The sequence below is a fragment of the Mirounga angustirostris genome, unplaced genomic scaffold (genome assembly GCF_029215605.1).
Source record: "Mirounga angustirostris isolate CCGP_5_RB_7025 unplaced genomic scaffold, mMirAng1.0.hap1 SCAF_10, whole genome shotgun sequence".
Taxonomy (NCBI): Eukaryota; Metazoa; Chordata; class Mammalia; order Carnivora; family Phocidae; genus Mirounga; species Mirounga angustirostris.
The window spans coordinates 123,312,426-123,334,441 of NW_026991718.1; the positions used below are offsets into that span (position 1 = coordinate 123,312,426).

Below are 22,016 nucleotides of genomic sequence, written 5' to 3' on the forward strand. Positions count from 1 at the left end.
ACAACATGGATGTTTGCTTTCTTTCAGGCAACCTGGAGTGTTGACTTCCTCTTCTGCAACCAGCCAGAGAAAATGCTCTGCTCTTAAAGGACTCACCTGCTTAGGACAGGCCCACCCAGGACAGTCTGTCTTTCCTCATGGAACACATTTCACACATTCCATTTACACTCAAAGAGGAGGAGATGATACGGGGGAGGGGGAGAGGGTCCCTGGGAATCCTCTTAGAATTCTGCCTATATCCACGTACAGTGAATCTCATTTGGATTAATCACATTGCACATGCTTAGTAGCCTCATGTGGCTAGTGGCTCCCATATTGGACGCGTAGCTCTAGGCTGTGCCACTTCAGTCCTTCCCTCAAAGAAGCTAGAGCAGGAAGTTTGCAATCATCTTGCCTAACTCCCTCGTTTTAGCCACAAAGAAACTGAAGCAGATCTTTGGAGAAGCAGATCTCCCATTTCCTGGCCTCGTACTCTCTCTGTAGCCTTCACTGCCCCCCCAAACGTAGGGGGTACCTCCGCCTCGGAGTTAAAGCAGTAGCTTCAAAAAGAGAAAAGACGAACCTATTTCCCAAGGGCATAAGAGATGGAAACTAGGATCTGGTTTCATCCCCAGATCACATGGGAAGTACATGGAGTGTTAGATTAATTCACCAGTGATAGGAATGGGAAGAGAGGCATTATGGACCTCTGAGGCTAAAGGGGGGTATCCATACCCATTATGTGCCACGAATGGGCTGTGCCCCAAATTCTCCTTCAGTCCCCAGCCAGAACTGGCCATCTGAATCCATGAGGGTTTACCCTACAGAGAAAGCTTGATGTTGCATAAAGTATAGAAATTTTTGTAATTAAGTAGACTATGTGTGGCAGGCAGCTTCTAGAATGTGTCCCAGTGATGTCCGCCTCCTGGTATTCATGCCCTTGTGTAATCCTTCCCCCTTGAGCATGGGCAGGATTTCCTGATTTGCCTCTAATGAGCAGAGTATAGCAAAGGTAAGGGAATGTTGCTTCCAGGATTGAGTAACATAAGATTGACTTTTCCTGGTTCTGATGAAGCAGGTTGCCATTCTGGTAAGGCAAGGACCCGAGGTTAACTTCTGGCCAACGCTGAACTAGAAACTGAGGTATTCAGTCCTACAGCCCTCACAGAACTGGAATTCTGCCAACAACCATATGAACTCAAAAGTGGATCCTTCTGCTGTTGGGACTCAGTTAAGACCCCGGCCCTGGTTGAACACCTTTATTTCAGCTTTGTGAGTCCCTGAAGCTGAGGACCCAGCTAAGCTGTGCCTGGATTCTTGACCCACAGAAACTACAAAATAACAAATGGGTGTTGTTTTAAGCCGCTACGTGGCTACATGCGTGGTAATTTGCTATACAGTAATAGATAACAAATACACTGGATTTGCGTTCTGCCTTTACCACTAAATGGCGGTGGGATCAGGAGCCAAGTGGTGTCTCCTCTTTTTTTTTTTTTTTTAAAGATTTTATTTATTTATTTGACAGAGAGAGGCACAGTGAGAGAGGGAACACAAGCAGGGAGAGTGGGAGAGGGAGAAGCAGGCTTCCCGCGGAGCAGGGAGCCTGATGCGGGGCTCGATCCCAGGACCCTGAGATCATGACCTGAGCCGAAGGCAGACGCTTAACGACTGAGCCACCCAGGCGCCCCGTGATGTCTCCTCTTGAATTCTTATCTTCCTCATCTGTAAAATGGGAACAACGCCCCCCCCCCCCCCCCCATCTCACTGCCTTCCTATCACAAACATTTATTTTGCTCTTGCAAGTTAAAGGATTGGCAGCTCAGCATCAGGCCTGCCTCAGCTCTCCTTCATCCCAAGACCAGTGGCTTCTGGGCAAGCACTTTTCTGGCAGAGGGAGGAAGCTCCAAGAAGGCAGGTGCACTGTCACTTGGGGCCACATCCCATCAGTCCCAGTGCAAAGCCTTAAATCCCTAGGCGGGGGATGTGTGCTCTCCCCCAGGGAAGCCATGGTAAAGGTGGGGAGGGAAGGGGTGTGTCTTTGGGCAAACAGTACAATGTACCCTATTATCTGTGTCGACCACTTGAGTTTATAGATGGGGAAATTGAGGCGCAGAAGGAAAGGAAATACCCAAGCTCACAGGGAGTCAGTGACTCAGATTATTCTCCTCCTCCTCCTCTCTTGGGCTTCGGCATGTATCCCTATAAATAGCATTTGCTGATTTTGAGTTCAGCACTTGAACCCCATGAGAAGGACTATGAGTGAGGAAGTAGGATTTTTTTTCATCTTCCAACAGGGCAAACAAAATCCCGGAGTGGTGACTCACCTGTGACCACACTGCCAGGTCAAAAAAACAAGGAAAGAAGACCCAGGATTCCCAACTCAACCTGCCCAGCCCCACATTCCATTGGGACACAAGAGGAAACCCAGCAGATAAAGCAGGGAGGAGTCTGCCGCCTCCTGCCTCTCCCCAAAGCAAGTTCTGGGTGACTGGGACAGTCAGGAATCCAGCCCTCTGGGTCCAGGAATGTCCCTTGGGATGGCTGTCGTTCCCTCATTGACCTCCTTCTCCACCCTCTTAGGCCCTGACTACAGATTGACTGACCCTTGAGAAATCCAGGTGAATGAGGTATCGTCCAATGTGAGATAGACTCTCCCATAAATAATGACATCCCAACTGTTCAAGCAACATTCCCCAAATGTGGAGCAATTTGAAATGATCTTAGGGTGGACCTGGATGCAGCATTTTACAACACTGACTCTTGAGAAAGTTCTCTTCTCAGTCCTTCTGATTACTCCAAGAAAGAGGTCACAGTTCTGAGATCTGTGTCTTTAACTTGTCTTTAACCCTTGCTAATCTTCGTTTATTACCAGAGACAGAGAGCAGCCTTCAGGCTCACCGTGTTGGCAGGTGGCAGCATCTAGGTAGAATTTAATACTATTATTTAATATCGTTTCATCTGACAACATTTACTTTAATGGACCTTAGCTGTTTTCACTGCATTTGCTTTTACAATCACATTTTTTTTAAGATTTTATTTATTTATTTAGAGAGAGAGAATGAGAGAGAGAGCGAGTACATGAGAGGGGGGAGGGTCAGAGGGAGAAGCAGACCCCCTGCCAAGCAGGGAGCCCGATGCGGGACTCGGTCCCGGGACTCCAGGATCATGACCTGAGCCGAAGGCAGTCGCTTAACCAACTGAGCCACCCAGGCGCCCTTACAATCACATTGTATTCGTGGCAAGTGATTCTGCGTATTCCATTTATAGTGATGATGTCAAGGTTGTCTTTTGAAATAAATTTATTTATATACAAAAGGGAGTCCATTTATTTATTTATTTATTATTATTTTTTTATAAGAATCTTTTTTTTTTAAAGATTTCATTTATTTATTTGAGAGAGAGAGTGAGAGAGAGAAAGAGCACAAGAGGGGGGAGCGGGAGAGGGAGAAGCAGACTCCCCGCCGAGCAGGGAGCCCGATGCGGGACTCGATTCAGGGACTCCAGGGTCATAACCTGAGCCGAAGGCAGTCGCTTAACCGACTGAGCCACCCAGGCGCCCGCGAGTCCATTTAAAGAAAGACATTAGATAAATAGTATAGGCCGTATGCAAGTTATCGAGATGCTGTTTTGCAGGTGTGGCACAAATGGTGGAAAGGGGTATGCAAACAGATAATGTCTGGAAAACTCTACTAGAATGTACGTTCAAGGTGGCTGGGCTGCCTGAGGGAGGGGTTTGGACCCCACAAAGAGGGGCCTACCTGTGTTGGGCATTTTAAGTGGGGAAACACCAGAAGAGATGGGGAGGTGGCACAGGGTGATAGGAGTCTATCTATGCACCTTGACTCCCAGGAGGAGAAACCAGGGGTGGATGGGAGGCAAGGGAGGTGACAGCAGCTCAGTGTTCATCAGAAGGTTGGAACTGCCACTGGCAGAGATAGCGGTATCTGGGTGGCAGGGTCCCAGGCCCCCTATCATCATCCCTTCTTGCTAGGGACCCCATGCTGAGGATCCGAAACCAGAATTAGCCTGGGGAGAGAGAAGGAAAGGGTTACACCATCCCATCACGGGACTCTGGGGTCTTTAGAAACTTTGATATCCATCCACCCCATCAGCCCAGCCCTGGTGGCCACTCAGGCAGGATGGCCCACCCTCCTTCACAAGGGCCAACTGAAGCTCAGAGCAGTTGCAAGATCAGCAAGAGATGGAGGATCTCTGGTTCCTCCTTGGTCCTAACGAGTCCCAACAGGAACCCTCCGGCCCCATCCCCTTCCCCAGCTCTGGCGTGGGCAGCCCCAGGCTCCTGGGAAGGTAGGTGTCCCGTTAGGCTTATTGACCTGGAAGGATGTCTAACGCTGGGGCTAAGAGAGGGAAAGAACCTGCCCTAGGCGCGCAGGAACCATACCTTAGATGGGGTTGCGACAGTCTCGGCCACAGGCGCCGAGGCAGCACCGATTGGAGCCCTTGCAGTCTGAGTCTCTGTTGCACAGATGCTGCACGGGGCTGAGGCAGTGCAGGTGGTCCTCAGGGCACCTGCCCCGCTTTACTGCAACACAGGGGCCTGGTGAGCCCTGACTGTGCCCAGCCCCGGGGCTTGGGCGCTCAGCAAGGTGAAGAGGGACACTCACCGGAGATCAAAGGGACACACTGGCGGAAGCAAGCTTTGTAGCAGCACTTCATCCTTGCAGGACACTGGCTGTCATCCAAGCAGTGGTCCGGCACCGAGAGGAGGCAGGGCCCATCGTCCGGTGGGCAGCCCCCAAGTTTCTCTGTAAGAAAATCCCCAAATCTTGCAGCTGGAGGCAGTTCCAAGTCATATAATGAGCACCGATCTGGGAATTGCAAGATCCGAATTCTCTACCCCTTATTTCTTGCCTGTCCTTTGGCAAGTTCTTTTGTTTTTGTTTTTTGGGGGGGGAGGGTGGACTTGCTTTTATTTGTTTTTATTTAAATTTTTTATTGAGGTATAATTGACATAACATATTAGTTTCAGGTGTACAACAAAATGATTTGATATTTTTATGTATAATGAAATGATCACCACAACAAGTCTAGCTAATATCTGTCCCCATGCATAATTAGACATTTTTTTCTTATGATGAGAACTTTTAAGATTTTCTCTCTTAGCAACTTTCAAATATGCAATATAGTATTATTACCTATAGCCACCATGGTGCCCATTACATCCCCACGACTTATTTCTCTTATAATTGGAAGTTCATACCTTTGACTCCCTTCACCCATTTCCCCTACCTCCCACCCATGACCCCTGGCGAACACTAATCTCTTCTCTGTATCTAGGGGCTTGTTTTTTGTTTTGTTTTGATTTCTTGATTCTAACCTGAGATCGTACAGTATTTGTTTTTGCCTGGCTGATTTATCTCCCTCACTGTAACATCTTCAAGGTCCATCCACATTGTTGCAAATGGCTGGCAAGTTTTTTGTTTTTGTTTTTGTTTTGACTGCAAGCCTCAGTTTTCTCTCTGTGGAATGGGAAGCTGGACTCCCTCCGGGGCTGGTTTGAGACTCAGATGACATGAAGGATGGCAACAAATGAAGTTCCACATCTGCACCTGGGCCAACAGGCCGTGCCTGGCCTGGGGCTGCCCACCTCCCTGTGTTCATCCTCAACACCTTTTCCATTCGGGGCTCCTGCTCTGCTCCCCAGCTGCTTCTCTTCGTGGGGCCTTGCTTTTGCTGGGCACTTTGCCCGGTGCTCTCTCCTCCACCGCATTCATCAGATCTCAGTGGAAACACTGCATCCTCGCATCCTGGGGACACCCTCCCTCTCTGAGCCCGGACTAACTAGGTCAGCCTCCCCCACTCACCCCACACTCTTTCCTTCAGAGTTTGTGACTCTGCATCTATTTGTCTGCTTCTCTCCCTTGGCTGGAGGCTGTGAGAATAGACCCCTTGCCTGCTTCTCTCACCATTAGGCACAGTCCTTGATGCAAAACCACCAGCGGCTCGGCTCAGCCACTCTTTGAAAGACAGGATTTTGAAGGGCGACCCGGCATCGTCAGCTGTCGCCGGACTGGTGCACTGTCACACGGCCGGCCGCAGTCAGCCACACGTGTACTGTGTGCATGTCCTGTTGCACGTGGCCTTGTGTCCGGGATCTGTATGAACTCGCCTTTGAGGTGGTCCTCTGACAGCTCTAGAATGTTCTGTCCCAGAGCTGCTCTAGCCATTTTTCTTGTTAGGATTTTGGGCCATTTCCAGATTCCATGCAGAAGGCTTGACTCAGTATCTTCTTCCATTTAGAGGAGGAAGTCAAGGATTGGAAGGGTAGTGATTGCCCAGTCCCACAGGGGCCTGAGCTAGGACTCTGACCTCCCACCCCTCTGCTCCGGCCACCACTGAGTCCTGGGGAGGATGAAGGCTGGTCCCAGGCTGTCACTTTAGTCCAGCGTCTCAGAAAAGGTTCAAGAGCCCCCAGCAGCCTGCAGCAAGCGCCCTGACTGTACCTTGCATCTCCCTTCCCCTCCAGCTCCCAACTGGACGCTGGCCACACACGTAGGGGGCACCTTGCTCACACAGGAAGTGCTCAAAACCCACTTCACTCGTTCAACTGGGTTGTCTTAAACTGGATTGCTGCCCCCTGCTGGAGAAAGAGCAGCTGCGAGGGAGCCCCCTAACGGGATGAGCCCCTCCTGCCCCCAGCTGGGGGTAGGCGGGGCCCTGGGAAGGCTCTGAGGTCCAGGGGGGTAGCCCTGGCCAGGGGTGCTCAGGCCTCAGGGCGTGAGCTGAGAGGAGGTGCCTGAAGTCTAACAGGGATCTCCCTGTGGGCTGGGGTGGTCACACAGCCAGGAGAGCTGCTGGGATGAGGGGCCGGGAGCTGAGCCTTGAATAGACAGAAAGGAAGAGAGACTCAGAACTGGCATTTCAAGTGGCTCGGTTTTCTCACCTGCAAAATGGGGATGAAAATAGTCTCAATCTCTCTGCATCTCAGCGAGGAGGAATACAGCTGAGCCACATGAATCACAGCCAGCAGGGGTCTGGCCTTGGAACTTGCCAGCATCCTTCCCTCCTCAGCCTGGGCCTGAGCACTCTCTTCCCCAAACCAGCTCGCGCCCCAGGGAGAGAGAGCCCCACCTCGGAGGAAGGCATAAGTCAGGCTAGAGGGGGCAGAGAGGTGGCAGGGAGCTGCTCCCCAGGACCTGCAGGGGAGGGAACCTGTCCCCATTACTGTCCCCGTCCCTCAAGGCAGGGCCAGGGATGCACAGGTGTATGTAGGTCACGGTGTCCCAGCCCCAGAAAGGCAGGAAGTGGAGGCCTTGCCCAGGTGGGGAGGCACCTGTCTAGCCTCGCAGCAGCCCCATCCTCCCCCGCCTGTTGACAGGTCAGCCCCAGCCTTTTCCAGGAGGCTTGGAAGAGGGTAGGGGTGGAGCTTCTTCCCAACAGATCCCAGAAACCACACCCCCTACCCAGTTTGGGAGTCCCTTGCACAGGTTGGTCTCTGGCACACAAGAAGGACCTGAGAAAGACAGAAACAAGATGGGCAGAGACCAGACCAGGCGCAGCCTCGGTAGCAACAGAAGATGACGGAGAGGGTCATCTCGCTGCCAGGCGGGCCCACAGATCCTAATAATCCACGGAGACATCAACGGAGGAGCAGGTACAGACAGGTTTGCTCCCCCGTCCCCCAGAGACACGTGTGCACACAGGCACGACCCCACGGACACACACACGTGCAGCCGTACCTAAACACACATGTGCAGACACAGACTCGTACAGACAAGCAGGCACAAAGATGCACACGTACGCACATGCACACACAATCCCACACTCACACGGGAAGACGAGCACCGAGACCCTGGCACGAAGGCATCCACAGCTGCCCACAAGGCCGGCTGGCAGGCACAGAGAGGTGCAAACCAAACCCCAGCTGCTGGAAGCACCCAGAAGCAGGCATCCACAGCTACACATGCAGACGTCACACTGCATTGCCTGCCCTCCCAACCCTCACTCTCCCCAGAGAGGTAGGAACTATCTGGTCCCTGGAGCAGAGGAAGCCATCCACACTCACCTCCCTTCGTCCTGGCCAAGGCAGCAGGCAGCTGGCTCCCCAAAGCCAGGAGGGCCACCAGGAGGAGAAGGCTCCAGGCCCTCATGTTTCTGCTACCAGCACTTACTAAGGCAGGGCTCAGGGGCCCCTAAATTGACCCCTGCAGCTCCAGGAAGGCTAGAGCAGCTGAGTCAGGGGAGGAAGGAGATGAGCTGGACCGAGTGGCTCTTGTTTGCCTCGTCCCGGTCCCGCCCCCTGCCCTCGAACCTCAGTGCTGGTGTGCTTGTGCAAGAACTGAAGATGGGTGGGTGGGAGCAGGTGCTGGTGTTGGGGGTTGGCATCCAGTCCTGCCTGCTGGACTCGGGCTGTGATCTCGGGCAAGTCTGCTCCCTCTTCGGGCCTTGGTTGTTCTCATCCGTATAAAGAATGAGGGTTGTTGAGACAGATGATCCCTCTCCTGGCTCTCTAGGGTCTTGCAGCCCCAGCGGCTTCGGCAGGGGACAGAAGTCAGCTTTGAATGGCAAGAAGGGGGTGGCAGAGTTCTGGATGCCTAGGAGGAATTCGGGTTAAGGTAAGAGCTCCCTGCTGGAGAAAGTGGGCCCAGTTAGGCACGGTGAGGGAGGCCAGCTATGGCCTCTCCTCCTGGGCTTCTGTGGTTAGGAGAGAGAGAGAGACCTCCCTGCCTCTGGTGAATCACCTCCAGTGACTTCTGGTAGAACTGCCCTCTGCCTGGGACTGGCTCAGTGGTCAGGGTGGTTGTTTGGCTGAGGTGACTGGTCACAGCAGATGTAGAAGGCTTCTGGGACCCCTTCCCTGGCCCGAAGAGATCCTGAGCAAAAAATCATCACAGCCAGGGACTCACCTTAGATTTCACATCTTTTGGCTCCTGCATTTGGTGGAAGAGGCCCTGGGGGTTCAGGGTCTTAAGGGGCCCCAAACAGAGACCTCCACTGAACCATAGTACCTGACCAGAACTGCGGGAGGTCAAGACCATCCTCACCACCCTCCTTCTTGAAAGATGGGGAAACAGTAGGCCGGAGATGGGAGAGAACTGGCTCAAGGACCCACGGTTGATTCCTAACTAAGGTGGGATTTCTGTCATTGCCTCCCGGTGATCCCCATCAATTACTGGGCCTTGGAAGCAAGGTATTACTTCGTCTGACCCTAAGAAAGGAAGAGGATATTCCATTCCAGGACAACCCTCACAGCCAGGAAGTTCTTCACTGGGTTTACCTAGAATCCCTCATGCTGTCTTCTAAGCTCTCAGGAAAAGAGGGGCCCTATATTCTATGATCTGATGTTTCTTTTGGAGTAGAAGGAGATTTTTATGGGGCTATTTTTTTCCCCGATTACAAACTACACACGTATACTGATAAATGCTTTTTCAATTAAGATGATTCTGTAGACATTTTCCTGTGTCTTAAAGTATTCTCCAATATCATCATTTTTAATGAATACATGGTATTTTGTAGGACTGATGTGCTAAAACATAGTTTCCCACCACACTCAAAGTGGCTCCTCCTGGGGCTTTGGCCTTCCTTGGAGCTTCCGTGGAGCAGAGCATGTGACTGGTGCATAGACAGCAGAGACATGAGGTCATCCAAATCTGTCTAGGAACCCTCTTCCCTGCTTTAGGCTCCCCTCACCCCCAAGTCTGTCCTGCCCTCAAGTTACTGCTCACTCTATTAAATGACTCTAAGGTGTCAGAGACAGGGGTCACCTCATCATGTATTTCTCAAAAGAGACCACCCTAAGAGGTTCCTGTGTAATCAGGGGGATGGAGTGCCGGTGGAGATCGAATCTCAGGCTCTAACAGGGGAGAACAGGGACCTCCCAAGTGGCGGGTGCAGCTATTTCGGGGGCTCCCCCTGGGGTTGGGAGTCCCTAGAGAAAGGAGGGAAGGGGGCTGCAGAGTGGGACTCAGCATGTATCTGGTGAGCCTGCAGGACAGGCAGAGCTGGAGGCTGGGGTAAAAGTCGGTGTGCCCAGCGGGGAGCTGCCTGCAGATGTGGAAGATGCATTTCTAGATGTCCAAAGGCCAGCGTGGAGCCTTCAGTTTCCCTGGCTCCTTGTATTAGTTTCTGTGCCTTAGAGAAAACAGCCACCTCCCCCAGTCCTCACGGAGGGGGTCTCACGTAGCAGATGAACCCATTGGTCAACCAGGCCCAAGCTCTTGGTTATCTCTCAAACCTCTGGGATTGTTCATGCTGCACCATCTTACATTCTCACCAGCAACGTACAAGGGTTCCAACTTCCCCATTTCCTCGCCAAAGCTTGTCCATTTCCATTAAGATAAAAAATTTTATAGTCACACTAAGGGGTGTAAAGTGGTATCTTGTGATTTGGGCTTTCATTTTCCTAGTGGCTAATGATGTTGAGTATCTTTTCGTGTGCTCACCGTTTTTTGGTGTATCTTCTTTAGAGAAAGGTCTATTCAAGTGCTTTGCCCATTTTAAAACTGGGTTGTTTTATCTTTTTATTGTTGAATTGTACACGTCCTTTATATATTCTGGATACTAGGCCCTTATCAGATATCTGATTTGCAAATCTTTTCTCCCATTCTGCAGCTGGTCTTCTCACTATCCTGGTAGTGTCCTTTGATGCACAAAAGTGGTTAATTCTGTTGAAGCTTACTGTGTTTTAAATATCCTTTGAGGGGCGCCTGGGTGGCTCAGTTGGTTAAGCGACTGCCTTCGGCTCAGGTCATGATCCTGGAGTCCCGGGATCGAGTCCCGCATCGGGCTCCCTGCTCGGCAGGGAGTCTGCTTCTCCCTCTGACCCTCCCCCTCTCATGTGCTCTCTCTCTCTCATTCTCTCTCTCTCAAATAAATAAATAAAATCTTTAAAAAAAAAATAAATATCCTTTGACTTGAAACTCTTACATATATAGCAATCAGCGAGCTTACTCTTTTATCCAACTTCCTTCACTATCGTCCTTCTATTTGATGGAAATTTTACTATTTCTACATTTTCACAGCAAGGCATATTTACATACTATTTGCTACTACTTTGTCTTAGTCTTTGTTCCACAGTTAAAATGCCCAGTGTTCAACAATTGTCATTTTAGTAATTTCCACAAATCTTCCAGGTTGGGTGTATCTTGTCCCTTAGAAACTGCTCAGGAAAGCTCTTGGAAACAAGATCCCTTGAGTTCTTGCATGTCCAGAAATATATTCTTGTAATTGTGCAAAAAAAAATCCTCAGTGTGTACTCTTTCCTTCAGTGCCTTTAAGTTTTGCTCTACTGTTTTCTGGCCATCATTCCATCTGATTTTTTTTTCCAATTTTGTTTTTGTTTTTGTTTTTTGAGGGGAGTTGCTTTCCTGGAGGTTTCTGTGTCTATCTTTACAGCCCAAGCGTTTTACTCGCATGCGTCTTGTGTTTACCACAGTGTGAGCTTCCAATACATAGACTTGAGCCTGCTTTAATTTCAGAAATATTTTCCTTGATTAGGGTTTTATTTTTTTTAAAGATTTTATTTATGTATTTGACAGAGAGAGAGAGAGAGCACAAGTAGGCAGAGCGGCAGGCAGAGGGAGAGGGAGAAGCGGGCTCCCCACTCAGTTGAGCCGAAGGCAGACGCTTTACCAACTGAGCCATCCAGGCGCCCCTCGATTAGGGTTTTAAATAATTCTTTTATTTTGTTGTTTTGGTTTTCTTCTTGTGTGTGTGTGTGTATTTTGGTTTTCTTCTTTGTGCAACTTGATTTATATGTCTGTTGCGTCTCTAGTGACTTTTTATACTGAAGACTTTCTGTGAAATCATTTTAAAGCTATTTTTCATTTTTAGTTTGTGGTTCTTTGCTTTTCTTATTTTCTTTCCTTTTGTCCTTACTTGGTCTTTATTTCTGCAATGTTTTTGTCCTTGTCTTCAATCTCTCCCCTGAGGTCTGTCAGATTTCACTCCACATCTTCCTGTTACCTTGCTATTTCTTCTTTGAATTTCTATATTTCTGCTTTATGGGGGTTCTTCATAGTTTCAATTTGCTTCAGTAATTTTAGACATTCGTTTTGGAATATCCATTTTTTTTAGTTTTGTGGTGACATTTTACTGAAGATTTTAAAAATCCTGTTTTAAATGTTCTTAAGCTTTGCTACTCATTTCCGCTTTTAAAAAATAGTATTTTTGTGTGGCTTATGTGATTTCCACATTTCTTTCTTATTTTGAAATCAGTAGATTTTCACGAATCAGCTAGTGAAAAGAGTATCTTACCTGAGTAGGAGGGGTGGGAAGTTAGAATGGGTTTCTTAGTTTCTTAGCTCAAGGGCTCCCTCCTTCCTTTGCTACAATAATGGGCAGTTCCTTAAATACGTGGACTTCTCCTGAGTCTTAAGTAACTCGTCTGAGACAGGAGGGCTCCTACCATCAGCCATGGCCAAAGAGATATTGCTGCAGCCATTGCAAGATGATAAGCTCTCTCCTAAATATGCCTCCTCCTTCTCCTGGGTGCATTTTCTTATTTCTTTTCTCTCTACACTTTCCAGTACTTGTGCTCTACCTTTCTTGTTCTCAGACCTGCTCAAGGTGGGCACTTCTCCTTCTGGGAGGTGAATATTTGCTGATGTTTGGGAGCGTAAGTAGGGGGTGGATCAGGGGCGTGAACAGGAGCAGGATGGTGGCATGCTCTGTGCAGTGTCTTCATCAATGTGAATTTCAATTGCTCCCAGCAAGTCTCCCTACAGCGGCTGACAATCCAGTGACTATCTGTCCCAGACTTTTCCGCATCCAGAACTGCAGAGGGGATTCAAGTTCCTACAATCACACGCACTCATACAATAGCTGGGTTCTTTTTCTGCTTGAACTACCCAGAATGATTTATTTGGACGGCATCTGAATCATACCTGACACATACTATTACATTTTTACATTATGACACTTCTATTTTAAGCACACCTTCTCAACACTGGTACTACTGGTTACATGTATCTCATTGTTTATTTAGATATAACTGTCAATTATGCTGTTTTCTTCATTCATAAGATTCCTTGAGTTCTTTTTTCTAATTACCAATTATAATTTTCTTTGATATTTCAGATCAGAACAGTGACTTTTTGTTGTGACAAGTAAAAGAATTAGAAACTAGTACGTGTGAAGGAAAACCTACTCATCTGGTTTTTTTCCCATTCTCATCACCATGATGTAAGCAATATTAACAGCGTAGTATGTATTCCTTCACATCTTTCTCCTCTTTTGTACATGAATAAAGGCATTTATAGCACTTTTATGTGTTTCTACTAAAGTATTATCAAACACATATATTATCCCCTAACTTGTTTTCCTGCTGGTAAGATTTCATTAATATTTCTAGGATTCAGTGCACAGAGATCTAGCGATATTCATTCTTTTTCTAATATATTTATAAATATAATAGGATCACACCAGACATGATAAATTTTTTTGGTGAAGCAATACTTTTTTGTTTCTTTTTATTTGCTTTTTTTCTCCTTTTACCTTCTTAACCTCTATCCCCCCATCAACTCTTCAGTGAACCTGTATTAATATGATGTGCAGTCTTCTTAATATAATATAGCCAGATTTGTTTAATATAACCATATTAAAAACATGCTCTCACTCTGTGCACTGTAGCCAAACACTAGGAGGTAACGTCAGATAAGATGAGGAAAGGAGACCACCCTGAGCTGTTCTGAACAGATCTTAGAATGACATTAAATTTTTTTATTTGCAAACCATACCACAAAGGACCTTTATCCATAATATATAAAGAGTGCTTAAAAATTAAGAAGAAAAAAGGCTGGCGAATCTATTAAAAAGTGAGCAAAGGAAAAGAAGCTTTCAGAAAAAGAAATGTAAGTGGCTTCTAAAATATGCAAAAATAAAAATGAGAGAAATGCTAACTAAAAACATCAGCAAGGCATGATTTCTCACCGATCAGATTGGTAAAAAAAAAAAAAAATTAAACACACTGTCTGTGCCAAAGCCTGGATGCACACAGGTGATTTCATCTACTACTGGTATGGTACAAAATGGTACAACCCCCATCAAAGGACATAAGACAAGAGTATAAAAATTTCAAAAGCATCTGAAAGATGGTAACTATATGAGTTGATGGGTATGTTCATTAACTTGATTGTGGCCATCTTTTCATAATGTGCATGTATAGTAAAACGTCATATTGTACACATTAAATATATATATAATCCATTTGTCAATTTACTGTAATAAACTGGAAAAAATTTCCAAATGCATTTAATCTTTGTACCAGCAAACCTACTTCTGGGACTCTAGCTTACAAGTTAATGCAAAAAGCCACGTGGGGTATAGTTTGTAATAGTGAAAGACTGAAAACCACCCAAGAGAGCAGCACTGCAGGTTTATGGAAAGCAAAGGTAATCCATAAATGATTTACCCCACAGCCTTGGAAATACACACACACACACACACACACACACCAAGGGAAATCACCAATCAACCCAAGTACTAGAACGTTACCAAGAACCAAAAACTTAAATCAACCTGAGTCCTTCCCACCCATTCAGAATGTTTCTTGCCTCCTTTCCAGAGTTAATCACTATCCTAGATTTTGTGTGAATAGCTTCCTCATTTTCATCCACCCCTGCGTAAATGAGTTGTACCACATACATAAGTATGTCTAGACAATCTAGTGTTTCTTAGTTTTGAACCTTATACACAAGCCTATAATTCAAAATATTTTCTCTTGAGACTTGAATTTTTCACCCAGCATTATTTTTATTAGCATTGTTATGTGAGATCTAGAATCCCACCTTCCCGATTACTTATGTGGTGCATCTCAGAGATGACCCGTGTAGTGATGTGTCATTAGATTTTCAAGGCAAATTTGCCTTCGAGAGTTTTCCGCAGGGCCAGGAGGGCATGAAAGCAAAGCCCAACTTGATGCTGGGAGGGGTGAATGGTTAGGGTAGGTCTGGGTGGGCCTGCAGGAACAGGGAGTAATGGCTTTGAAATCGGAACACCGGGCCCACAGCCAGCCCTGCGTCTCTGTCAGAAGATGCTCTCGGGGCTATCAGGGGTGATGTAACACAGTGTCTGCCCTTTATCTCTGTGAAAAGTCCTTGGGGAAAGCCCCAAGGTCCCTTCCAAGATAGGGGTGGATCCTTCCTGGCAGAATTAGGAAATGTAGGTCTTGTCTCATAGAAAATCACAGACCCACCCTCCTGGCTCCAGGCCACACTGGGCTGCATAAAATGGATCAGCTTCAGCTCATAGCCACACAGCTGAGACAACATGAGGCCCAGCAGCTTCTTGGTCCTGGTGGCGTTCCTTATCCTGGGGATTCTGGCGGCACAGGCCGCTGTCACTGGAGGTGAGGAGACAAGTGCCCTGAGTGAGGCTGGCTTGGGCCCTGCCAAGGAGCACTCTGGGGCAGTGGGCAGGGCTGGATCTCACACTTTCTTTTAAAAATTTTTATTTATTTGAGAGAGTGAGAGAGCGAGTGAGCACATGATGGGGGAAGGGCAGAGGGAGGCGCAGACTCCCCGCTGAGCGGAGAGCCTGATGCGGGACTCGATCCTGGGACTCTGGGGTCATGACCTGAGCCAAAGGTAGACACTAACCAACTGAGCCACCCAGGCGCCCATGGATGGTCTGTGGCCGCTTCCATTGCATCCAGAGAGAGCAGGAAGTTGTCCAGTAGAATCAACATGCTTTCCACATCAGGACTGAGATATCAGGACTATTGCTGGAAGGAGTGTTGTTACGTGGTCGTGGCCTCAGGTGTGGATACCTGGGCAGAATGTGCAGTGAAGTGAGGAGCCCCAGGAATCTGGGCCTGGGTGTGGGGTCTGGCCCCTGCCTGTCTGCCCCCTGAAGGCATCGGGGTAATCAGCCTCTAAAAGAAGGTTATACACCAGCGAGACCTCAGAAGCCATGTAGTTTGAAGACCCCCATTTTATGAGGGAGGAGACTGTCCAGACAATCTCCAGAGCGGGGAAGGAGCTCGCATCTCCTGGTGTGTGTCTCAGGCACTCCCCTCTCCCCCAAGAGCACCATGTGTCCTTCTCACCTCTGCGAGTCACCCCAGTCTGGCCTCTCCTTCTGAAAGGACTTGTCATGGAGGGTGGGGGGATAAATGGACACCTAAGGGAACCGTGGTTCTATAGATCCTCTCCCCAAAGCCCGGGGCACAGCCTTCCCGGGGTACAGACAGCAGTTGCCCAGAAGACCCTGCCCCACCTCAGGCCGTGGTTTGGACAACACAGCAGTGAGGAGGGGCTGGACATGGAGGAAAGACTAGATAGTGAAGCAGGCACACACGGGCTACATGTGGCGACATTTGTTCTTTCAATAATTCCTCCTAAAGGGCAAGGCACTGGCAAAGGTCGTGTTCCGGTCAAAGGACAAGATCCGGTTAGAGGTCAAGATCCAGTCAAAGCCAAAGGTCCCGTGTCCACTAAGCCTGGCTTCTGCCCCCACATTCTGATCCAGTGCGCCATGTTGAACCCTCCGAACCGCTGTCTGAGTGACACCGAGTGCCCGGGGGCCAAGAAGTGCTGTAAGGGCACTTGTGGGCTGGCCTGCTTGGATCCCCAGTGAGGTGAGAACCAGGTGGAGGAGGAGGGGACCCTGAGGGCACAGAGAAGACTGAGCAATGGGGAATGACCCCGGCTGGTTGAGAGAGAGGCTGCGGGGAGGTGGCTGAGAGACCAAGAGTCTCAGAGCCCATGACTGAATCCTGAGAGGGCTGCCACCTGGATGTGACCCTGCCCCCCACTGCCCCTGAGTGCTTTGAGCGGCTGAGTCACCTCTTCGGTTCTCTTCTCTCCCAGCCAGGTGGAGCCTGTCCTTGCTGCACCTGGGAAGTCCCCAGGGCTGCTGGTTCTGGCCCCTGTGGCATGGCCCTCCCCCTCCCTGGGCGTTCCGCCTCCCGCTCAGGATGCCCAAGTCTGGGCTTGGCTGCCTCCCTTCTTGACTTTGTAATAAAAGACGACTTTCTGCTTCGTTTGCTTCTGGCTCTCCTGACTCCTGTGCTCCCGGGCGCCCCAGGGAGATGGGTGGGGGGCTGGGACTCCCTCTCCCCGGTGGGTGTGAAGGAGAGCAGGGCCCGAAACAAGGGGCCCATTCCTGGGGCTTAATACTAGAAATCCACTAATCGACCCCAGACCCGGAGTCTGCATTTCAGTAGGGAATTCTGCCTTTGGCCTAAGCCCAGGGAAATAAACTAAGCAGGACACAAACTGCAGGCTGTTTCTTTCCTCTCCCATCAACCCTGCAACCTGACCTGGCTATCGCCAGCCCTGCCTGCGGGACCAACCAACCCTAGTGGCTAACCCTCTAGCTCCCTCCCGCCTTTCCTTTTCATGTTCCCCAGGGCTCCACATCCTCCCAAGAGGCCACAGAAAGAAGCAGGGAAATCCCCGCTCTTGAAGCATTTCACCTGTTCCTGCCTGAGATGCCTCCATTAACAATTAATTCCTTTGGGTTAAGCCATACCCTCCCCCGGCTTTCTATTTTAAGATGTGAATGAGGAGCCAGGACACACCAAGCCCTTGATCCTTTAGTGTGGGTGGTGAATCGTGTCCTCTGGAGATGCACAGGGTGGAGGCAGGCAGATTCGAATGGTGCAGACCGTGGAGTGTGTGTTAGGCAAACTCGGACGACCTCAGGGCTCTGCTGTTGACCCACCTGCTTCACTGCCCTTGAACAAGGAAGCTCTCCCAGAAAGAGAATTTGGGATGGAGTTGAAATTGCACAGGCTTAGGAGTCAGGGGACCTGTGTTCTAGTGCAGAGCCTCCCCACTTGCTGGATGACCTCAGACGAACGTCTTTCCCTCCCTGAGCCTCAGTTGTCTACTCAATTTGAGGGGGTTGGATGTAATTATTCGGGAAGTACAGTCTAGCCCTGACATTCTGGCCCTGAGGCAACTCTCCTTTTTGTGTTGGGTTCCCGCTGTGAGCGGAAGTGGGGGGCAGAGCCTTGGGGTGAGAGAACAGGGAGCACTGTGTCCTTTGCCCCTTCGAGAGGCATGCAAGCCAGGGCTCCCTCTCATTCTCCAGGAGACTGGTTGCACTGAAGTGGACCTGTGATAGCAGGACATCCTGGAAAGTAGGCAAGAGCCATGCCCAAACTTCTGGCCTGACAAGTACAAGATACACCACTGGTAGTAAGATTAGTTTATGTATTGACTGCTTCTCTGTTCCAGATCCTATACTAACTGTATTATATGTACTGTCTTATTTATTTCTCGTAAGAACCTTCTCAAATGGGTATTATCTCATATCTTTAATTTTGTTAAAAGACTGAAGCCACGAGAGGTTCAGTAACCATCCACAGTCACATAGTTAGTACATGATAAATCCCATTTTTATTAGAATGAGAAATAATCAGAATAAAAATTTTTAAATCCCACTTATATCAGTCAGAAAAAGACAAATACCATATGATCTCACTCACATGTGGAATTTAAGAAAGAAAACAGATGACTATATGGGAGGGGGGAGAAAGGAGAGAGAGAAACAAATCGTAAAGAGACTCTTAACGATAGAGAACAAACTGAGGGTTGATGGAGGGCGGTGGGTAAGGGATGGGCTGGATGGGGGATGGGCATTAAGGAGGGCACTTGTTGTGATGAGCACTGGGTGTTGTATGTAAGTGATGAATCACTGAATTCTACTCCAGAAACCAATATTGCACTGTATGTTAACTAAGTAAAATTTAAATAAAAAAATAAAATAAAATAGAATAAAATCCAACTTATAATATCAACAAAATCATACCATTCCTTTAAATAAACGTAACAAGAGGTAGGCAGAACTTTAAAAAAGAAACCTACACAACTGTTCACGAAGATTGAATAAATGCTGTGCTTCTGAAAGGGAAAATGCCCCATGGGGAAGATATCAACATTTACCTCTTCAATTTACTTTTTCCCCCAGCTTTATTGTGATAAAATTGAGATACGGTGTAATTTAAGGTGTACATGTAATCATGTGATTCACATATATATTGCAAAATGTTTATCATGATAAGGGTAGTTAGCAAATCCTTCACCTCACATAATTAACATTTTGTTATTATGGTGAGAACATAAAGGCTCTTCTCTGATGCAACTTTCAAGGATACAACACAACATTGTTGACTGTGTTCACCACGCTCCATGTTAGATGCCCAGAATGTGTTGGTCTTGTAACTGAGAGTTTGTGCCCTTTGACCAGCCCATTTCCTCCACCCTCCGGTTACCACCCCGGCTACCACCATTTTACTCTGTGTTTCTATGAGTTGATATTTTTAGATTCCACCTAAGTGAAATCATACAGTATTTGCCTTTCTCTGTCTGGCTGATTTCATTCAGCTTAATGCCCTCAAGGTCCATCCATGCTGTCAAAAATACAGGAACTCCTGTCTTTATATGGTTGAATACACCACGTTTTCTTCATCCATTCATCTGTCAATGGATGCTCCCATCTCACTAAAGCTGGAGAAAAAATTCACCAGACTTCCAGGGTAGCCGTTGTCCTTATCAATTTAAATCTTCAAGTACATTCTTTCACAACTATAGAATTCAACAACAACAAGAAGAAAACCACATAAGCCCCCTGACATCAATATAGTCAGAAGTCAGGGAACAGCAAAAACTTCAAATTACCTTTATTGAAAAGACTCTTGATTTTCAAGGAGGTATCTTTTGAACTCTTGCCTCTACCCTTTTCAGAGAGCAAAGTGAGGTCCAGAAATATCTGTGTCAAGAAGAAGAGATGAGTGGAGAGCCTAGAACTGACCTAAAATCATTCCCAGAGAGGATGTCTCCATTAAGTGTGAAAATCCCAGAAAGGAGACTGAGTAGAGCACAGCATTCTGTGGATTAGCACACCATTCCTCCCAGTATTAACAAATACCCTACATTCCTCTGGTACAGGTGTCATGATTAATGAAGCAATATTGATGCATTAGTGTAAACTAAAGTCCAAACTTCATTCCTATTGCCTTATGTTCCCACCCAGGATACCATGTTACATTTAGCCGTTGGGTGTCTTTAGGCTCCTCTTGGCTGTGACAGTTTCTCTGACCTTCCCCATTTTGATGACCTTGACAGTTTAGAGGCGCACTGATTAGGCAGTTGGGTAGGTCTGATGTTTTTTCTCATGGTTAGACTGGGGTTATGGGTTTTTTGGAGGAAGACCACCAAGGGGGAGTGGCCTTCTCATCACATCATGTCAAGGGTATGGACTATCATTGGTGATGCTGACCTGATCATTAGGCTGTTGGGTTCATCAGGTTTCTACACTGTAAAGTTCCTTTTTCCCCCTCCCTCTTTCCATATTATTCTCTCAGGGAGAAAGTCACTGTGCATATCCCACACTTAAGATACTCCTTGATGCTGAGGAATTTAAGAAACAAAACAGAGGATCATAGGGGAAGGGAGGGAAAAATAAAACAAGACAAAATCAAAGAGGGAGACAAACCATTAGAGACTCTTAATCACAGGAAACAAATAGGGTTGCTGGAGGGGAGGGGGCTGGAGGGATGGGGCAATTGGGTGAGGGACATTAAGGGGGGCATGTGATGTAATGAGCACAGGGTATTATATAAGACTGGTGAATCATTGATCTCTACCTCTGAAACCAAGAATACATTATATGTTAATTGAATTTAAATAAAAATAAATAAATTTTTAAAAAGATACTCCTTGAGGGGGAGGAAGCTCAATTATTTGGAATTAATCTGTATGGGAGATTTGTCTATCCTCCTTGTTTTTTCATTTAACTGTATCAGTGTGGACTTACAGACATTTTATACTTTGGGTTGCATTTTATTTTGTTGCTCAAGTTGTCAGAAGGACACATTTAATGTTATTAACCAAAATTCACCGTAACGATGTGCGTTGTAAGCACCACATAACACATATAACATTCTCCTTCACAAAGAAGTAACTACAGCAAAACAAATGGACAAACAAACAAAAAATGGAAACAGACTCATAAATACAGAGAACAAACTGGTGTTGCCAGAGGGGAGGGGAGTGGAGGATGGGCAAAACAGAGGAAGGAGATTAAGAAGTGCAAACTTCCAGTTATGAAATAAATAAATCATGGGGATGAAAAGGATAGCATAGGGAATATCGTCAATAACATTTTAGTAACACTGTATGACAGATGGTGACTATGCTTATCATGGTGAGCATTGCATAATGTACAGAGTTGTCCATTCACTATGCTGTGCACCTGAAACTAATATCATATTAGTTCACTTCAATTAAAAAAAAAGAAGTAACTACAGGATATGCAAGGAGACATAGATTGCAGCTCACCAACAATAGAATTTAATACACTATCATTGTAAGATGGTTCACGTGAACAACAAAAAACAAGGATACAGAAGATCAGAGGAGAGTACCCTGAAATACTTACGTCAATAAAAACAAAATAATAAAAATAAGTACATCAAAATTTACATCAAAAAAGCCAGGAAAAAAAAAAGGATAGAGTAAACCAAGGGACATCTAAAAAAGTAATAATAGTAAAGGTAAAATAATAAATTTATGAGGTTGAGGATGGGAAAACAGTAGCTGTAATTAATAAATCAAAATCTTATTTTAAAAAATATTTACTGAATGGGCAAACCTCTACCTTCTTAACCTAGATAAAAAGAAAGGAAGCAGAAATAAATAAAATGAAGCACCACGGTGGAAACAAGTACTGAGAGAGACAATCATCCTGAGGCCACTCAGACCAGCTTCTCTCCTCACCCCTTCAGGCTGCTGTCCTGAGGATGAGGAGGTGGAGGGAGGGAGGGAGGGAGGACGCTGCTGGGTGTGGTGTGCCTGGTTTTTGTTAGCGGGACGACAGAGGGGACCAGCAACTCTCTTCCCCGATGCACTGATGCACGGCAGGGCTGTTGTTTTCAAGGCTGGTGGGAAATGATGTTTCAGCTTTACAGAGCCAGCCTGGGGACAAACATCAGGAGAATTCCAGGGCAGGTTCTTAAGGACCCGATCTGCAAAACCAATCCGAGAAGATTTTTCCTAAACTTAGACAGGATCTCAGCAAGGACAGGCCCGGCAGAGCCAGGGGACAGCAGGGAAGATGACCAGAGGAGA

At 47.3% G+C, this 22,016-nt stretch overlaps 2 protein-coding genes across 4 annotated transcripts; one reads left to right on the top strand and one right to left on the bottom strand.

Annotated features, from left to right (window-relative positions):
* Positions 1-4,324: 4,324 nt before the first annotated feature.
* On the bottom strand, positions 4,325-8,128 carry WFDC5 (WAP four-disulfide core domain 5). Its single transcript, XM_045883877.2, has 3 exons — positions 8,006-8,128; positions 4,605-4,745; positions 4,325-4,522 (listed from the first exon to the last, which is right to left on the bottom strand). Exons 1-3 carry the CDS (start codon positions 8,088-8,090, stop codon positions 4,383-4,385), a joined length of 366 nt encoding a protein of 121 aa, XP_045739833.1. The 5' UTR covers positions 8,091-8,128; the 3' UTR covers positions 4,325-4,382.
* Positions 8,129-15,182: 7,054 nt separating this feature from the next.
* On the top strand, positions 15,183-18,464 carry PI3 (peptidase inhibitor 3). 3 transcript variants are annotated; one of them, XM_045885829.3, is made up of 3 exons: positions 15,183-15,286; positions 16,283-16,516; positions 17,977-18,464. In XM_045885829.3, the coding sequence occupies exons 1-2, from the start codon at positions 15,208-15,210 to the stop codon at positions 16,513-16,515; spliced, it is 312 nt and encodes a 103-aa protein (XP_045741785.1). In that variant the 5' UTR covers positions 15,183-15,207; the 3' UTR covers position 16,516; positions 17,977-18,464. The 3 variants fall into 3 exon arrangements, with proteins under 3 accessions (XP_045741785.1, XP_045741783.1, XP_045741784.1); XM_045885827.2 differs by lacking the exon at positions 17,977-18,464 and adding an exon at positions 16,749-16,919; XM_045885828.2 differs by lacking the exon at positions 17,977-18,464 and adding an exon at positions 16,753-16,919.
* Positions 18,465-22,016: the final 3,552 nt, after the last annotated feature.

Coding starts and splice junctions, on each gene's coding strand:
- WFDC5 (XM_045883877.2), bottom strand. CDS start 8,090: ATGAGGGCCTGGAGCCTTCTCCTCCTGGTGGCCCTCCTGGCTTTGGGG. Junction 4,746..8,005: donor CTTGGCCAGGACGAAGGGAG/GTGAGTGTGGAT, acceptor ATTTTCTTACAG/AGAAACTTGGGGGCTGCCCA. Junction 4,523..4,604: donor GTGTGTCCCTTTGATCTCCG/GTGAGTGTCCCT, acceptor CCTGTGTTGCAG/TAAAGCGGGGCAGGTGCCCT.
- PI3 (XM_045885829.3), top strand. CDS start 15,208: ATGAGGCCCAGCAGCTTCTTGGTCCTGGTGGCGTTCCTTATCCTGGGG. Junction 15,287..16,282: donor ACAGGCCGCTGTCACTGGAG/GTGAGGAGACAA, acceptor TTCCTCCTAAAG/GGCAAGGCACTGGCAAAGGT.